General features: G+C 44.9%; 1 protein-coding gene across 1 annotated transcript in view; it reads left to right on the top strand.

Moving 5' to 3' along the window:
- Positions 1–14,940, top strand: part of LOC129704447 (ERC protein 2) — a 590,828-nt gene that overhangs the window by 62,893 nt on the left and 512,995 nt on the right. The window contains exons 5-6 of the mRNA XM_055647523.1: positions 8,062–8,085; positions 10,174–10,590. Coding sequence (XP_055503498.1) covers positions 8,062–8,085; positions 10,174–10,590 — 441 coding nt within the window. The remainder of the gene's footprint in view (positions 1–8,061; positions 8,086–10,173; positions 10,591–14,940) is intronic.

Raw genomic sequence — 14,940 nt, 5'->3', positions numbered from 1 at the left:
GATGTGGCCCTTGTGGCTAAGGGGATCAGGGGGTATGGAGAGAAGGCAGGTACGGGATACTGAGTTGGATGATCAGCCATGATCATATTGAATGGCGGTGCAGGCTCGAAGGGCCGAATGGCCTACTCCTGCACCTAATTTCTATGTTTATATGTTTCTATGACGGGTGCTGGCAGTCGCCGAATAAGTCGTGTAAGTGGGACAGGCCCGTTAGGATTTTTTCTGGGGACTATTTACTCTATCTGTCCCTCTCATAATCTTGTAAACTTCTGCCAGATAACCCCTCATCTCCTACGCTCCAAGAAAACAAACCGCACCAAACCCTCTCCACAACTAAAGTCCTGCAATTCAGGCAATTCACCATCCTGGTGAACCCCCACCTTGGCATTCTCTCGAGCACAACTCCATCCTTCCTTCCCCCAGTGTAGAGGGCAGCACTAAACACCTTCCACCACAAATGCCCTAACCAATATTTCAATTAGTTTAAAATGATTCTCAAAACTAATCAAACAAGAAAGTTTGACAACACTGTTTTCAGTTAACAATATTATCCATTTCACTTCCCTCTGGAAGGCGACTCCGGACTGTCAAAGCTGCCACAGCCAGACATAAAAACTGCTGTTTTTCCACGAGTAGTTGCTCTAATCAATAACCAAAAATCTGTAGCCTCCTTTTGCTCTGGTATTTTATTTAATTCACATGTTTAATCAATAATGTTTAATGTTTTATGTGTCATTCCTAACTGTCACTGTATGTCATGTTGCCACTTGCGGGCGGAGCACCAAAGCAAATTCCTTGTATGTGAATACTTGGCCAATAAACTTATTCATTCATTCACTCATTCACGGATTGACACAAAACACTTTAGTAACTCAGCGAGTCAGACAGCATCTCTGGAGAAAAGGAATAGGTGATGTTTTGGGGCGAGACCATTCTTTGAAGTTCCTTCCTGCTCATTGTTTGGGGTCTGTTTTCAGTCCATACGATTGAGTTTTCTCTACTTTAAACCCCTGGTCTGTCAGACTTGTGTCCTTCTCAGTTAATACCTCTTATACATATTATAGTTATTACTGAAAAGCAAATAAAACTACAGATGTTGGAAATCAGAAGTAGAAGTGCTGGAACCACTCAACCGCACCTGTGGAGATGGATCAGGAACTCCTCAATCACCTGAAGCATTACATTTGTTTCTGTTTCCACAGATGGTGCCTGACCCACTGAGCACTTTGAGAACTTTGATTTTATTTATGATTACCTTGGGCTAGTTGGATTCCTACATTTATTTTTCTGGTTCATTCCCATTATTAAGATCAAAAGGCAATCTCTCTTACATATGGAAGATAGACACAAAAAGCTGGAGTGACTCAGCGGGGCAGGCAGGATCTCTGGGGAGATGGAATGGGTGACGCTTCGGGTCGAGACCCTTCCTCAGACTCCAGTGACCAGGATAAATAGTTTTACTCTGAATGTGGAATGTGAGGAACCTGCTTTTGTGCCAGGCAGACGGACACAGTGCTCTGGTTTCAATTCAATTCAATACAATTCAATGAAGTTTATTTATCTGTTAGGAATTTTGGTTTCTGCAGCCAGACACCAAAAAGAAACAATTTCACAACCAACTCAATTCACACAGACATCCATCACAGTGAGGAGGAGATTCAGGCAAAGTCTTGTCTCTCCCCAGCTCTCCATCCTCTCCCGATGTTAAAGCCCCCGGCGGGCGATGGCAAGTCCCACGGCCATTAAATCTGCGCCGGGCGATATCAGGCCCCGCTCCAGGCCGTTTTCAGCCCCACAACTTGGGCGGGAGAGGCTGCCGCCGCGGGAGCTCCGGAGAGTGGTCTCCCTCTTGTTACACCTAATCTTCTGTCCTTAATTCTGTCCCTTAAATCATGTCCTCTTGTTTGAATCTTCCCTACTCTCAATGGAAAAAGCTTATCCACGTCAACTCTGTCTATCCCTCTCATCATTTTAAAGACCTCTATCAAGTCCCCCCTGAAACCTTCTGCGCTCCAAAGAATAAAGCCCTAACTTGTTCAGCCTTTCTCTGTAACTTAATTGCTGAAACCCAGGCAACATTCTAGTAAATCTTTCTCTATTTTGTTGACATCTTTCCTATAATTTGGCGACCAAAATTGTACACCATACTCCAGAATTGGCCCCACCAATGCCTTGTACAATTTTAACATTACATCCCAGCTTCTATACTCATTGCAGGTCGGCGAAAACTTTCAACATGTTGAAAATCCAGCGGCGACCAGAAAGACGTTACGACTCTTTGGGCGACTGAGGAGACGACTCACGACCGTACAGGCGACATGTCGCGGGGGTGAAGCCTGTACGGTCGTGAGTAGTCGCCCAAAGAGTCGTACCTTGTTCTGGTCGCCGCTGGATTTTCAACTAAGGAGAGTGGTCTCCCACCAGGGACCCGCGAGCTCCCAATGTCACTGTCCACTTGAATGATTTAAAAAAGCCGGCTCTTGGTCCTGTTGTTAGTCAGCTCACTTGGGCTGTGTTACTGGGAGAGAGAGGCAAGCCTGCCTGTGTAAGCTGCTTTATGGGAACATTGTGAAGTGTGTGCCTGCACTGGAACTGGTCTGGCCCAGTAGCCATTAAACTGTAATTGCACTGAATTATGAAGTGAGACTGCTGGATTGTAACGCAGCTTGGAAGAGAAATACATTGAGGGTGTGACATCGAGCATTTTAATATTCTGAGAATACTGGCTAATGAATGTGGTCTAAATGGATTGATTAACCTGGGATGTAAGTGTGTGACTGGAACACTAGTATTAAGCCAGAATGCATGCCAACTGTGTCGGAAGGAACTGCAGATGCTGGTTTAGACCAAACATAAACACTAAATGCAGGAATAACTCAGCAGTAACTCAGCGGGTCAGGCAGCATCTATGGGTGGAAGGAATGGGTAATGTTTTGGGTCGAGACCCTTCTTCATACTGAGTTACTCCAGCACTTTGTGCCCTGTTGTGGAAGCATAAAATGTGGTGGCCAACCAACAAGTGGTTAGTCAGGTGTGGAGGACGTTTCACAGATTGCTGGAGTAACTCAGCGGGTCAGGCAGCATCTGTGGAGAACATGGATAGGTGACGTTTCACAGAGTGCTGGAGTAACTCAGCGGGTCAGGCAGCATCTGTGGGGAACATGGATAGGTGACGTTTCACAGAGTGCTGGAGTCACTCAGCGGGTCAGGCAGCATCTATGGAGCTAAGGAAATAGGCAACGTTTCGGGTCGAAACCCGTAAGGGTTTCGGCCCGAAACGTTGCCTATTTCCAGAAGGATTTCGGCCCGAAACGTTGCCTATTTCCTTAGCTCCATAGATGCTGCTGCACCATAACTGAGTGGGTCAGGCAGCATCTGTGGAGAACATGGATAGATGACGTTTCACAGAGTGCTGGAGTAACTCAGCGGGTCAGGCAGCATCTGTGGAGAACATGGATAGGTGACGTTTCACAGAGTGCTGGAGTAACTCAGCGGGTCAGGCAGCATCTGTGGAGAACATGGATAGGTGACGTTTCACAGAGTGCTGGAGTACCTCAGCGGGTCAGGCAGCATCTGTGGAGAACATGGATAGGTGACATTTTGGGTTGGGGACCCTTCTTCAGGCTGATTGTAGTGGGGGGGGGGGGGGGGGGGGGGGATTTCACCTCTCATCCACCTTTCTTCCCCCCTAATACAATCAATCTGAAGAAGGTCCCAACCCGAAACTTCGCCTATCCAATTTCTCCGCAGATGCTGCCTGACCCGCTGAGGTACTCCAGCGATTTGTGTCTGCAACTATATGTGCATTCCCTCAGTTATATTGAGATGAGAATGGTGTTGTATGTGAATGCACTCAATTTTAAATGTCTAAAAAATAAAATGCACTGTTAATGACTGCATAACTTGGATGTAAAATAAAAGGGTGATTTGATTTTGTTTTCCTTACAAAACAGCTCAGTTAAAAGAAAGATCATGCTGAGTATATTTTAAGTTTGGGCAATAAGGCACTTACACCCTCGTAGCTTGTCTTTTCATCTCACGTTAGATAAGGGCGGCACAGTGACACAGAGGGTAGAGCCGCTACTTCACGGCACCAGAGTCCTTGGCCGGTCCCATCCGGACCTCGTGTGTTGTCTGTGTTGAGATTGCAGAGTTTCTCCGTGATTGTGTGGGTTTTTTCCGGGTACCAGGTTCCTTAGTAACTTGTCAGTTTCTTTGTTGAACTAAATTAAGGCGCATGTTGCAATCAAAAGCGCTTGAACAATTGGTTGGGAAGAAAGCCAAACTGTAAGAAAGACGACTGCACCTCCTTTCCAAGAGCAGCCAGCTCTTGCACAGTCGGTGCCAAAGCATCAACATGACCCCATCCCAAAGACGTGCAGATTTTTAGGTTAATTCCCACCTGTAAAATTGGTTTTAACGTGCAGAAATAATAGGGTGACATGGAATTAGTATGAATGGGTAATTACTGGTTAGCGTGGACTCTTTTCACACAGAGAGTGGTGAGTCTGTGGAATTCTCTGCCTCAGAGGGCGGTGGAGGCAGGTTCTCTGGATGCTTTCAAGAGAGAGCTAGATAGGGCTCTTAAAGATAGCGGAGTCAGGGGATATGGGGAGAAGGCAGGAACGGGGTACTGATTGTGGATGATCAGCCATGATCACATTGAATGGCGGTGCTGGTTCGAAGGGCCGAATGGCCTCCTCCTGCACCTATTGTCCATTGTTTCAAAGGGCTGAAGGCAGCAACTATGGAGTGAAGGAATAGGCGACGGGACGTGCGGGTTTGTAGGTTGCTTGGCCTCCGCAAGTTGTCCCATGTGTGTAGGGAGTGGATGAGAAAGTGGGATAACTTAGAACCCGTGTGAATGGGTGATTGATGGTCGGAGTGGGCTTGGTTGGCCGAAGGGTTTGTTTCCATGCTGTTCCTTTCAATCAATCAATCAATCAATCAATCAATCAATCAATCAATCAATCAATCGTAAATACCTCCTGACCTCGAATCTAAATTCTTGACCCTGAATCTGTGCCCTTTGGTTCCATAATTACTTAAGGAAAACACCATTTCAGCATTATGTAGAAACAAGGAACTAAGATGCTGGTTTACAAAAAAAGACCAAGTGCTGGAGTAACTCAGCGGGACAGGCAGCATCTGTGGAGAACATGGATAGGTGACGTTTCACAGAGTGCTGGAGTAACTCAGCGGGTCAGGCAGCATCTATGGAGCTAAGGAAATAGGCAACGTTTCGGGTCGAAACCCGTAAGGTTTCGAAACGTTGCCTATTTCCAGAAGGATTTCTGCCTGAAACGTTGCCTATTTCCTTAGCTCCATAGATGCTGCTGCACCATAACTCAGTGGGTCAGGCAGCATCTGTGGAGAACATGGATAGGTGACGTTTCACAGAGTGCTGGAGTAACTCAGTGGGTCAGGCAGCATCTGTGGGGAACATGGATAGGTGACGTTTCACAGAGTGCTGGAGTAACTCAGTGGGTCAGGCAGCATCTGTGGAGAACATGGATAGGTGACATTTTGGGTTTGGGACCCTTCTTCAGGCTGATTGTAGTGGGTGGGGGGGGGGGGATTTCACCTCTCATCCACCTTTCTTCCCCCCTAATACAATCAATCTGAAGAAGGTCCCAACCCAAAACTTCGCCTATCCAATTTCTCCGCAGATGCTGCCTGACCCGCTGAGGTACTCCAGCGATTTGTGTCTGCAACTATATGTGCATTCCCTCAGTTATATTGAGATGAGAATGGTGTTGTATGTGAGTGCACTCAATTTTAAATGTCTAAAAAATAAAATGCACTGTTAATGATTGCATAACTTGGATGTAAAATAAAAGGGTGATTTGATTTTGTTTTCCTTACAAAACAGCTCAGTTAAAAGAAAGATCATGTTGAGTATATTTTAAGTTTGGGCAATAAGGCACTTACACCCTCGTAGCTTGTCTTTTCATCTCTCGTTAGATAAGGGCGGCACAGTGACACAGAGGGTAGAGCCGCTACTTCACGGCAGCAGAGTCCCCGGCCGGTCCCATCCGTACCTCGTGTGTTGTCTGTGTTGAGATTGCAGAGTTTCTCCGTGATTGTGTGGGTTTTTTCTGGGTACCAGGTTCCTTAGTAACTTGTCAGTTTCTTTGTTGAACTAAATTAAGGCGCATGTTGCAATCAAAAGCGCCTGAACAATTGGTTGGGAAGAAAGCCAAACTGTAAGAAAGACGACTACACCTCGTTTTCAAGATCAGCCAGCTCTTGCACAGTCGGTGCCAAAGCATCAACATGACCCCTTCCCAAAGACGTGCAGATTTTTAGTTTAATTCCCACCTGTAAAATTGGTTTTAACGTGCAAAATAATAGGGTGACATGGAATTAGTATGAATGGGTAATTACTGGTTAGCGTGGACTCTTTTCACACAGAGAGTTGTGAGTCTGTGGAATTCTCTGCCTCAGAGGGCGGTGGAGGCCGGTTCTCTGGATGCTTTCAAGAGAGAGCTAGATACAGCTCTTAAAGATAGCGGAGTCAGGGGATATGGAGAGAAGGCAGGAACGGGGGGGCACTGATTGTGGATGATCAGCCATGATCACATTGAATGGCGGTGCTGGCTCGAAGGGCCGAATGGCCTACTCCTGCACCTATTGTCCATTGTCTCAAAGGGCTGAAGGCAGCAACTATGGAGTGAAGGAATAGGCGGTGGGACGTGCGGGTTTGTAGGTTGCTTGGCCACCGCAAGTTGTCCCATGTGTGTCGGGAGTGGATGAGAAAGTGGGATAACTTAGAACCCGTGTGAATGGGTGATTGATGGTCGGAGTGGGCTTGGTTGGCCGAAGGGTTTGTTTCCATGCTGTCCCTTTCAATCAATCAATCAATCAATCAATGGTAAATACCTCCTGACCTTGAATCTAAATTCTTGACCCTGAATCTGTGCCCTTTGGTTCCAGAATTACTTAAGGAAAACACCATTTCAGCATTATGTAGAAACAAGGAACTGCAGGTGCTGGTTTACAAAAAAACAGAGTGCTGGAGTAACTCAGCGGGTCAGGCAGCATCTGTGGAGAACATGGATAGGTGACGTTTCACAGAGAGCTGGAGTAACTCAGTGGGTCAGGCAGCATCTGTGGAGAACTTGGATAGGTGACGTTTCACAGAGTGCTGGAGTAACTCAGCAGGGTCAGGCAGCATCTATGGAGCTAAGGAAATAGGCAACGTTTCGGGTCGAAACCTGTAAGGGTTTCGGCCCGAAACGTTGCCTATTTCCAGAAGGATTTCGGCCCGAAACGTTGCCTATTTCCTTAGCTCCATAGATGCTGCTGCACCATAACTGAGTGGGTCAGGCAGCATCTGTAGAGAACATGGATAGGTGACGTTTCAGGCCAGGACCCATCATGACCAGAAACGTCACCTATCCATCCTCTCCACAGATGCTGCCTGACCCGCTGAGTTACTCCAGCACTTTGTGATTTTTTTTCAGCTTTATTCTATTGTTGTATCTTCAGCTTTTTGTTTCCACAAGATCATCCCTATCTTCTAACCCTCAGAGTGTAGGCACATTCTAGATCATTTTGGACAGCTCTTGTATTTAGAATTAATCCAGAAAAAATCTTGCATGCCATTGTCCCGAAGGCAAGTTCATCTTTTCAGAGAAGAGATGATAATGGCACTGATTGTCTTATATGAGAGGTTTGTGGTTAGCCAGTGCAATGTCCAAAGATTCATTCTATTTGTCAAATCTCCTGTTTAATTTTTTATATTTAAACACTGCCAGTTATGATTCTGAATTAAAATTCAAGAAATCTTATGGCAGTGGCTAACTCTGCCGAACGAAGATGATTTTATTTTTTAATTGATGGGACTGCCAAAAAAATTCTTCCTGAGTCTGCCGATGCATTTTGTGATTTGATCCATTTGCTAAGCTTAACTACGACTCCTGCTTCTAATCAATGGTTTGCTGTCGACTGATCTTTTTAGCGGAACTTCATGCTGTTGGCTTGCAGTATTGCAGCTTGCATTCTCTCTATTCATTTTTTGAATTGCAACATTCTTTTTTTATTTGTCATGCTGTTCAGCCTTTGGATGCAAGAAGATCAAAGGTTTGTGTTATGTTTGCAACAAGTTAATTTGCACAACATTAAATAATGCCGTTTGCTTTTCCTCTTGTTTTGGTGACGTGTGGTGCTTTGTGACTGTTTGATAAAAGAATAAATGTTGATGCATCAATTATTTTAATTGGTAAGTGTATTAGATTACACCTTTCTGAGTCCCCATTACAAAAGACCTTTTTCTTGAATGCAGTAGTTATTTTAATATTTAACATCTGCATAATTGGTTATTGTGGGAATCTATAACATTGCAATTAATCCCAAGCTTATTTGAAAAATGTCCTCCTTTTGAAAAATCTGAAATATTTTAGGTGTAATCTAACATCATATCATTTGTGCATCACAAGTACCATATTTGATGGACAGAGAGTTCTATCGGAGCGCAGATTCATCATCGTAACAAATTACTTGTAAAACGGAGGTTACACAAAAAAGCTGGAGAAACTCAGCGGGTGCAGCAGCATCTATGGAGCGAAGGAAATAGGCAACGTTTCGGGCCGAAACCCTTCTTGTAAAACGGATGTTTTTTTACCAAAAAACGCTTCCCCGAGCCTTGATACACCTGACAATATTGATCAACTAAACGAAAATAAACTCTCCAACCTGGAAACGGACTCATTTTCAACTAAATGCAATTCACTGTGACCTTGTGAACAAGGCATGGAATATTTTATTATAGCTTGGTGCAACTATTTGCTGTCAAATATGGTACATTAGATTAGAATACTTTCATGGAAGGTGAGGAATCTACATTTATTTTTAAATGATTGGATTGGATTGGATAATCAACTGTGAAATTTGAAGACTTTTCTTAGGTTCAGCAACCTTTTCTTAAAGCTTCTGTATTTTGGAAAAAATAATGAAATTCACATTTGATCTTGCAGCATATTGGCTTGTCGGGTTACAATTTTGACATTTCCCTTAAAATACGGGACTTAACCAATAGTTCAACAAAAATACGGGACTTAACCAATACTTAAACAATAGTTTTCAGATGCATTAGATTACGTCCCAGAATAGACGATTCCATCCTTTAAGCAGACATTTAGAAGGATTTTTTTTTGTCAGTGACTTAAAACCACATGCCGGCTGCTACTGATTCTTCTCATGTTCAAAATAGGTTAGTAATTAACACACGTAAAATAGAAAAGTGTTTGTTTTCAATTGGAAGAGAGAAAAGGTGGTCTCGATCAGCTGGGTCATTGTGAATTCTAGCTTCCTCCAGCTGATTAGTCGCCCCATGTACAGGTGAAAGGTTTAATTGACAGACCAGCACTTGAGTTTGACTTGCGTAATACACAGAGTGCCGGAGTAACTCGGAGGGTCAGGCAGCATCTCCAAAAGGACGTGGAGAAGCAGCATTTTGGGTTGGGACCCAGTTACTGACATCGTGGTGGAATGGGGAGAAAGCTGGAAGCGAGGTGGAGAAAGACAAATCCTTGCGATATAACTGAGGGGGGATGAATTGGCAGATGGGCAGACAAAGGCCAGAGTTGTAATAGAGACAAAATGGTGACAGATACAGAGAGAAGAGGATGGAAAAGAATGGGTCGACTGGGCTTATATTCACTGGAATTTAGAAGGATGAGAGGAGAGAAACATATAAAATCCTTAAGGGATTAGACAGGCTAGATGCAGGAAAACATGTTCACGATGTTGGGGGAATCCAGAACCAGGGTACACAGTTTAAGAATAAGGGAATATGCATTACATTTGACAGCATCAACAAACTTGCTGGTAAATACTAATAAATCTTAAAGCTAAATTATTTTCAATTCTGGCAGTAACATTTTTTTTTGCAAGTATGGAAAATGCCAATGTGAAATAAGATGTGGAGGTATAAATTCTTTCAAGTATTTCCTATCTCCTCAGGCATTTTATTGAACCATCTGGTCTCCATTCTCCAAAGGGTTAGACGACCTAAGTAAAGAAAACTTGTAGATTTCTGAATTCTTAACATGGACATGGCGTCTTTGTAAACAAAAAAAATGTGTTCACAATTGATTGATTGTTGAATAAGACTGTGTTTGCATAAGAACTATTCTTGATTGATGATTTTTATTTTAATAATTTCTATAGCATCTACAGTTGACCATTCAAGCACTGCAAGATGAGCTCCGAACCCAGAGAGACCTGAATCACCTCCTTCAGCAGGAGAATGTCAGCAGGGGAGCAGAGCATTATACCATTGAGCTCACCGAAGAGAATTTTCGCAGGTTGCAGGCAGAACACGAACGGCAGGCCAAGGAGCTGTTTCTTTTGAGAAAAACTTTGGAGGAAATGGAGCTGAGGATCGAGACGCAGAAACAAACGTTGAACGCCAGGGACGAGTCGATTAAGAAACTGCTGGAGATGCTGCAAAACAAGGGGTTGCCCTCCAAATCTATGGAGGAGGAACACGAGAGAAATCGGAGGATATCTGAGGCAGAATCGCAGGTCAATCATCTGGAGGTGATACTGGATCAAAAGGAGAAAGAAAATATTCACCTTCGGGAGGTAAGACTAATGTTTTATTCAATGATTGCTTTCTCCTCCAGCAGCTCCCCACCTGTTACTTTACACAATCTTGCAAGTTGGTTTCTTACACTAGTAATTAGACAATAAGTGCAGGAGCAGGCCATTCGGCCCATTCGAGCCAGCACCGCCATTCAATGTGATCATGGCTGATCATCCCCAATCATTACCCCGTTCCTGCCTTCTCCCCATATCCCCTGACTCCGCTATCTTCCAGAGCCCTATCTGGCTCTCTCTTGAAAGTACCCAGAGAACCGGCCACCACCGCCCTCTGAAGCAGAGAATTCCACATTCACAACTCTCTGTGTGAAAAAGTGTTTCCTCATCTCCGTTCTAAATGGTTTACCCCTTATTCTTAAACTGTGTGGCCCCTGGTTCTGGACTCCCCCAACATCGGGAACATGTTTCGTGCCTCTAGCGTGTCCAAACCCTTAATAATCTTATATGTTTCAATAAGATTCCCTCTCATCCTTTCCAAATTCCAGAGTATACAAGCCCAGCCGCTCCATTCTCTCAGCATATGACAGTCCCGCCATCCCGGGAATTAACCCTGTAAACCTACGCTGCACTCCCTCAATAGCAACAATGTCCTTCCTCAAATTTGGAGACCAAAACTGCACATAATACTCCAGGTATGATCTCACTAGGGCTCTGTACAACTGCAGATGGACTTCTTTGCTCCTATACTATAGAGTTAGATAGAGCTTTAGGGGCTAGTGGAGTCAAGGGATATGGGGAGAAGGCAGGCACGGGTTATTGATTGGGGACGATCAGCCATGATCACAATAAATGGCGGTGCTGGCTCGAAGGGCCGAGTGGCCTCCTCCTGCACCTATTTTGTATGTTTCTATGTTTCTACACTATGCTCAATACTAATTGACGCAAAGGAACTGCAAAAGTTCTAATCCTGAAAGTAAACAAACGCAGAAAGGCCACATTAGAGCAACCCACATCAGGAGGATAAAAAGAGTCAACATTTTGGGTGAAGAACTTCACGTTGAAGAGACGGGGAAGGGGGAAGATTGTGATAGGATGATCAAGATAATCATGACTTTAAGAGACAGCGATTGGAGACGGAAAATCAAAAATAAACTAATTTAATTAAATCGAAGTATTCAATTCATTTTGAAGCAAAACATTGAAACAGAGGTACACGCATCTGTGGAGTGGCAGGAAGTAGAGCATGTGGTACCAGTAGGTACAGTAACGACAGAGACATGGACAGGAAAGGTCTGGAGCGATGTAGGCCAGACTCAGGCAAGTGGGACGAGCTGGGTAAGGCAACTTTGTGGGCATGGATGAATGGGGACGAAGGCCCTGTTTCTGTGCCATGTAGCTCGATGACTCGGTGGAGAGGGGGCACCAATGGAGTGGCTGTTTCAAATGAAATGATGTGGTTTTCAATGAAGGTGAGGTGCTATTACCAAAACTTACATTGGCCGTTTCCAGGAGCAATGTAGGAGGCCAAACACCGAGAAATCAGAATGCCAATTGGCCATTGAAGTGGGTCATATGTAGAACAGGTGGATGTCTATAAAGTGCTTGTCCAATCTGCATTTGGTTGCTCTACATTTACAACACACGGTATACTATTTTAAATACCAAGCGTTAGTGTTTTGTGTCTTTTTTTAATTTTCTGTTGCTTAATATGAAAGGTGTTCTCCTCCTCCTGCTGAAATAACAGTGTGAATTCACCTTTAAATGATTTCAAGAATCCTTGGCTTCTGTTCATCCATTGTCAGTCGTGCCGAGACAGGGTGTTTTAAAATTAGAGGGCGGGGAAGATAGAACACGCACCAATACAGCACAAGAACAGGCCCACCAGCCCACAATGTCTGTACCGAATATGATGCCAGGTTAGACTGAATCTCATCTGCCTCTACGTGACACATCTCCATCAGTTCTCTGCATACAAATGTGCCTGGGTGCTAAATGCCACTTAAACACCAAAAGCTGCTGCTGGCTCCAGTTAAAACATAGAAACATAGAAACATAGAAATTAGGTGCAGGAGTAGGCCATTCGGCCCTTCGAGCCTGCACCGCCATTCAATATGATCATGGCTGATCATCCAACTCAGTATCCCGTCCCTGCCTTCTCTCCATACCCTCTGATCCCTTTAGCCACAAGGGCCACATCTAACTCCCTCTTAAATATAGTCAATGAACTGTGGCCTCAACTAGGCAGAGAATTCCAGAGATTCACCACTCTCTGTGTGAAAATCATCTCGGCCCTAAAAGATTTCCCCCTTATCCTTAAACTGTGACCCCTTGTTCTGGAAAACTTATGAAATAGGAGCCATCTGATTCGGTAACTGAAGGGCCTGTCCCACTTGGCCGTCATTTGCACGCCATTTACGCGACCTGGTAGTGCGTGGGTAGCGCGTGGGTAGCGCGGGACGGGAGCATGGAGTGACATGGAGGAGTGTGGAGTTGCGCGCGGTATCGCTCAGCGCTCCAGGATTTAGTGTTGCACGTAATCTTCGCATGCCACCGGCCTGTCGTGTAAATGACGGCCAAGTGGGACACCCTAGCGCGGCGCAACGTCTCACCTCCAACAGCAGCAGAAGCAGGCAAGCGATCACGGCCATTAGCGGAACCTAATGGTTCCTAATGGTCCCCACTCCTACTCCCGGAGCGGGGCCAAGACGATTGGAGATAGACAGGAGTAACTCAGCGGGACCGGCAGCATCTCTGGAGAGAAGCAATTGGTGAAGTTTCGGGTCGAGACCCTTCTTCAGACTCCACAAGTATTGGGGAAGTTGGGACTTGACTAATGACCGAGTCGGTGCATGGTGAATTGTTAATTTTAAATCTGTGATTGATTTATTTTACTCAATGATGTTACGTTCCTGTAATATTGAATGGGACAGGCTATTTTGTGACAGGCTCCAGCACACCAGATGTATTTGCACTACTTCAGACATGAGATCAGCCTCTTCTGGGGCAGAAAATGTGCAGTGCTGATGGTCGAAAAATAAATACCAAGTGAACCGCAGGGCTTTGGAACACAAGATAGCATTGGTCTAACGAGTTAAAAAAACACATGTAAACTGCTGACAGACACACGGTGCTGGAGTAACTCAGCGGGTCAGGCAGCATCTGTGGAGAAAAAGTTTGCTAACTTCACTACTAGCTTCCACCCTGCACTATAATTCACCTGGACCATCTCCGACACCTCCCTCCCTCCGACTCCATCACAGGAGATAGACGATATACTGAGATTATCTCCAGAGATACTGTCTGTCCCGCTGAGTTACTCCAGCGCTTTGTGTCATAGTCGCAGCAGGTCGCCGAAACGTCTTTGGGCGACTACTCACGGCCATACAGGCGTCACCCCGTGACATGTCGCGGCTATGATGGGTGCCGGAAAGCCGCCAAAAACAATCGCATAAGTGGGACAGGCCCTGAAGCCTTTCCTGTCCTTATTCTGCTGAAACTAAAAGAAATGCACCCATTAATAGCTTGAATACCGTATTTAGTTTGTTTTAGATTGAATGAAGAAATGCAATGAAACAGGCTGTTCCCTGAAGTTAGGCCGCACCCATTGGGAAAGGAGTCTGTCTTTCTCATGTTTTCCTTTGTCACTACTTCAAAGTGTTTCAGCAGCAGGACACGGTGACATTTTATTGAAGCTTTCTGACGTGTGAACATTTAAACTGTTTTATGGAAGGTCTTGCATAAAAATAATTTTGTTTCAAGCAAGTATTTTTAAAGCTTTTTCCGTGACACTAGGTGGCACTTATGTCCATCCTGAGCATTCCAAAGATTTTAAAGCACAGGATTTATTAGCTTGTTGATGAAATAGCGTGTGTAGCTATTCACAAGTGGTTATATTTTTAAATTGATGGTTTTCTGATGTATGGTTCTGCTGTCGGCTAATTTGAATTGGAGTTTTAAAGATATCTACTCGATTTCAGTTCCTTGCATTTATGCACTGGTTTCCTTTTGCTATTGTTGTACTTGCAATCATGAAGAAGTAAATGCAAGAGAAGATTTAAAGCGAATGGTTTTAGTAGGAAGGTAGAGTTGCCACCTGCCCTGTATTAGCCGGGACATCCGTATATTGGGCTAAATTGGTTTGTCCCATACGGGGCCACCCTTGTAGGAGGGGGCCGACTCTGTGTCCACGCCGCTGAGGACGTCCCGCATCCCCGACGTCGGACTTTTAACACCCCAGCGTGCGGTCCTGAACATCGGGCCGCCCGTAGCGGCAACTGCGGAGGGCTTGGGGAGGCCCTGACCACGGGGAATAGAAGACTGACTTTGGTGCCTTCCCACACAGTGGGGAACTTTGATTCTGCTGTGTGGGGATGTTTTATGTCAAACCCTATA

Source organism: Leucoraja erinacea, chromosome 16 (genome assembly GCF_028641065.1).
Source record: "Leucoraja erinacea ecotype New England chromosome 16, Leri_hhj_1, whole genome shotgun sequence".
NCBI classification, from domain to species: domain Eukaryota; kingdom Metazoa; phylum Chordata; class Chondrichthyes; order Rajiformes; family Rajidae; genus Leucoraja; species Leucoraja erinaceus.
This window is presented reverse-complemented; position numbering and strand designations above follow the sequence as displayed.